General features: G+C 40.3%; 1 gene segment (V, D, J or C); it reads left to right on the top strand.

The window, feature by feature from the left end:
• The first annotated feature begins 2948 nt into the window (after positions 1–2948).
• Positions 2949–4944, top strand: LOC115036213 (Ig lambda-2 chain C region-like). The segment is given in 3 exon segments: positions 2949–2954; positions 3589–3667; positions 4562–4944. Coding segments are annotated over 3 exon segments (468 nt in total).

Genomic DNA, 4944 nt, shown 5'->3' with positions numbered 1-4944 from the left:
GAAACTTAAAAACTGTCCCATGGAAACAACTATTGTTTCAAAGCATATATATACATATGGTTCATGTATTGCTCCCATTGTGTGAAAAAAGCATCAAAATAATTGTGATACTTTAAATTTTCTTCAGAATTGTGAGCGTTACCATCATTTTTGATGAATGAAAAGCATCAAAAATATCAAGTACATTTTTAATTGTGAAAAACAAAACCTGTCACAGTTTCACATATGGATTCATCTGCAGAATGATTTGGATTTTGTGATTTAGCCACATTTTGGAGATATCTTTAAAGGCATTGTATGTAATTTTAGAATGGGTTCTAATGGTTACTTATAATAATTTGATAAAACTGCTGATGCAAAATTGATTCATGAAATAGTTCATTTTATTTGTATTTTAAACTCCATTGAAAACTAAATTACATAAAATGAAAAGCTTTAGTTGAATATTTAACTCCACTATTCCCTCAAGTTTAATTTATACTGCACATTGAATTCTCTGATTAAACTGACATTACAAATCACACTTCATACCACTTTGGACTGATTGTGTCAACGAGTGAACAACATGTTTTCTGTGTTTCATATGAGAGCTCGCTCTGGCGGGGATCTAGTTCAGATGAAAGGTGTGCAGAAAATACTTCAGTGTGTTCAGCGGAGCAGTCTTCCATGTCATCGTCTGCTGCAGAAAGCAACAGCTGCAGCAGAGAAATCTATCTGTGGACCATCTGTATGAGGTTTTTGTACCACTCTGTATCACTGTGTGAACTCTGGGCCCCTATATACTCCCATACAGTAATAATCTCCTGCATCTTCAGCCTGAAATCTGCTGATCGTCAGAGTGAATCTAGGTTCAGATCCACTGCTGCTGAAATGACTGGGCGTATTAGATCCTGGTTTATTTATTTTATAAAACAGCAGTTTAGGACTCTGGCCAGATCTGAGCAGGTACCAGCTGAGATCATCATCGACTCCTGTACTGGCTGTACAAGTCAGAGAGACACTCTCCCCCAAAGCAACAGCCTTTGTTGCAGGAGACTGAGTCACAGAAGAACTGGCGCCTGAACCTGGAAATGAAACACAGCTTTAACTCAAAATGACAGTAAGGAACACATATAGAGACGGGAATGCATTTAACGGACACTCATCAGATTGAGACTGGAGCCACGTCTCACCTCGAAGAGCGAGCAGCAGCGAGGCCAGCAGTGGGGTCAGTGACATCATCATGGTCCCGAATATCTCTGTCAGAGAGACTGTGCACGCTCATCTGAGTGCTTCTTCTTAAACTGCTGCAGGGGCAGTGACGCACAGCAATCATTCAAAACACAACGTGCACGGTCAAACAAATTCAGGTGTACGTGTGAGGAGAGAACGTGTTTGACTGATTCAACGTGAGAGACTCTGCCTGCCGGGACAGTTACATCAGTGAGGTTAAATCTCTTATCAGGCCGAGGTCACCATAAGATTTGATTTTTCATCGGACTTCATTCAGTCGGTCATCGGGCTCCACTAAATTCCTTTGTGTAGTTTTATTTCAATTCACCTCAGTCGCATGTGAATATTTCCTTCAGAAAACAGCTGATAAGTGTTCATCAGTGATGATGTGTGCCTTTATATGAAACCTGTAACAGTGATGCTGTTGATGTTTCTGTTGCGTCCATAAAGAACTTGATTCAAAGCTGAGACTGTAAATTCATCCGCCTGATTGTTTCCAAAATCGATTCCATGAAAATATTCTCCTGCTGAAGACAAAGCCTTTTCTCTATTTCTTCATGTCACTGTTGTGCTGATATGTTTCAAATGTCAGCGGATTTTGTGTTCACTGTTTTGTACAATGACTTCACTGACTTCAGTCTCTGTGGAACACGTTCGGTGGAGGCACCAAACTCATCAGACACTGTGGACATCATTTATTTATCCACAGTAAGAGATTTCACTTCATGTTGGAAATGTTTCATTTAAGAAATCCAAAGTGAAAAATTAAACGAGGACACTTGTTGAACATGTGAACATGATAAAATATATCACTCTTTTTTCTAATTGATGGTAAAAACTGATTTTATACTTCATTATGTGGTTAAAATCTGAAATTTTGATGAGAGAGAAGACATCAGACTTTAAGTTATCAGGTTTGTAGAGTATTCAAACATCACGTTTCTGCCTCACAATGTTACTTAAGTACAGCACTTTGTTACTTCTAATTTATAGTTTATTTATAATTTATCAGAAATAATGGCTGAATGATTTGATGCTCTCGTGGAGATTCAGATCGACCTGACTGAACTGTAGAAGGTTTGGTTGTTGCTCATATATCAACATTTCATAAAGCCGGTTGTTGGAAGTTTTTAATGTGTATTTGGTGCTTGGTGGGTTTACTGTCAGCTCTGTGTTCAGCGGTCTGTGTCAGAGTCTCTTCCTGCTCTAACAGCTCAGTGTCTCTGCATCTGGCTGAGGGAGGTTTTTGTACGACTACAAATCACTGTGTGAACACAGCAGCACTATTTATGACATGATTACTCTGACAGTAATAAACTGCAGCATCTTCAGTCTGAACTCCACTGATGGTCAAACTGAAGTCAGAGCCGCTTCCACTGCCACTAAACCGATCTGGTGTTTCTGATTCAGGTTGGTTTACATATGTGATCAGGAGCTTTGGAGACTGTCCAGATTTCTGTTGGTACCAGAACATGTAATCATAATCACCATCATTATAAACATCCTCACTGGTTTTACAGGTCAGAGTGACGGTGGATCCTGGACTGGCTGTCTCTACTGAAGGCTGAGTCACAGTCACCTGACCGCTGCATCCTGCACACAAAAACAAATGTGTCATTTATCAGCAGAAAGAAACGAAGAGAAAAGGCAGCACATCATGTCTGAAATGTTGCTGAGTGAATGAACCTGGAAAACAGCAGCAGGCCAGCGTCCAGATGAGGATGGTGATGAGAGTCATGGTGGTTGTGCTTTCTGCTGTGTTGACTGACAGATCTGAGTCCTGCAGTGTTGAACTCACAGGACTATAAACCTTCTCACTTCACTGGAGGATCAGCTGACGATGCAAAGCCTCCTCTCTATGGAAATGATCTCTCTGCTCTCCACAGACTGAAGGCAACGAGGGACAAACATCAGGAGAAATAATGCTGCTTGGATTTACACTAAATATCATCATCAGAGACAAGAAAATATTCATATTAGCGGAGCAGCTGAGGATTTAAGGATCAGTTTGTGTCCACTGTGGTTGGTGTGATGTGTCTGTTTGTTGTCTGTTTGTCGAGTTCAACGTAGATCATTATTTTTATTTGAATGACTCTTAAAATGAATCATTAACATTAAAAAACAACAAGTTCATTCAACCATTTATCAGCTGCTATTAAAGTGTGGAAAATGTGACTTTGTTACAAGGAGACTGTGATCGTTTCTCTGTCAGGTTTAGAAAAGTTCAAGAAAACTGAAGAAATAATCTTCATGTTTCAAATCATTTCAGTTCATATCATGAAACAAACTGTGTAGATGTGAAAAGTAGATATTTTTCTGTGTTATCAGAACAAGCAGAGATTGTTTTCAGTGGATAGATGATTGTTCACAGTGCAGGAGGTTTTTGTACGGCCGCTTAATGAGTTTGTATCACTGTGGAACACTTTTGGTGGAGGAACCAAACTCATCCTTTCCTGTAAGTATCCAAGCTTTCTAATTTCTTCTTCAAAAATGTTTTAAGTGATAATCTACTTCAGAAGGTCATCATCCTAAATTTTATTTTCACGTATTTTAACCGATTTTCATATGTTCCATAATTTGTCTTGATGATTTCTTCGACTCCATTTAATTAAGTGTCACAGATGATTTATGATTACATTTGTGTGAAATTATGTCAAATTTCTCTTTATTCTATCCATTTTAAATTTGCATATTTTCCGTGTGAAATGTGATGTTTTTTTGTAAAAATGTATGTGAGGCACACTGTAACATTTTTAACATTTCATCCTACAGCTTCTTTTTTATATCAAAATTTTAACAAGTGTTAAATATATTACTTAGTTAAATATATCATGTTGACGAGAGAAGTGAGTGACTTTACACATTAATTCAGTCCAGATTTTATTTTGCGTTCACAGTTCGTTGATTTGATGCAGTGAAAAGGAAGCGAAACAAGCAGATGACAAAGTCTTTCACTGTGCACAGATGTGACATTTTCCAACAAAGAAAATCTTTTCAGATCCGACTTATTTAATATCACAGATGATAAAACACATACCAACCTTTAATTTCATGATCACTGTGATATTTTTCCATCAAGCTAAATATCAGCTTATTGTCTCATTGCTGTTGATTCAGAGGGATGCAGACTGACAGATTCATTAATTTGTAGAGAAATTGTTCAAAACATGGCAAATGTATTTATTTGTTCAGCCCCGTGCTGCTTCTCTGTCTGATCACTGTATGATGACTCCCACCTGATCCACAGTCATGTTAACTTCAGTCCTGAATAGTAACTGTGTCCTGTTCAGCTGTGTGACCTTCAGTGGACGTCATTCTGCTCCTTGTGTGTCTCTGCTCTCCCCTCCAGCTGGCTCCATGGTCAGGCCCTCAGTCTCTCTGCTCCCCCCGCCCTCTGAGCAGCTCTCCGGGGGCTCGGCCACCCTGGCCTGCCTCCTGTCTGGCTACTCTCCTGAGGGAGCCGTGGTGAGCTGGGAAGTGGACGGCGTACAACTGACGGAGGGGGTCCGGACCAGCTCAGAGGAGGAGAAGAGCGGACTGTACAGCAGCAGCAGCATCCTGAGCCTGAGCCGGGAGCGCTGGATGGAAGGAGAGCTGTACTCCTGTAAGGTCCTCCATCATGGTAACAGCCAGATCAAGTCCATTCACAGAAGCCAGTGTGGAGGCAAGAGAGTCTGGACTGAAGCCCAGGACAGGAGGTCACTCTGGGGGGAGCAGGAGGAGCTGCTCTGA

The sequence above is a fragment of the Echeneis naucrates genome, chromosome 22, assembly GCF_900963305.1.
Source record: "Echeneis naucrates chromosome 22, fEcheNa1.1, whole genome shotgun sequence".
NCBI classification, from domain to species: Eukaryota; Metazoa; Chordata; class Actinopteri; order Carangiformes; family Echeneidae; genus Echeneis; species Echeneis naucrates.
This window is presented reverse-complemented; position numbering and strand designations above follow the sequence as displayed.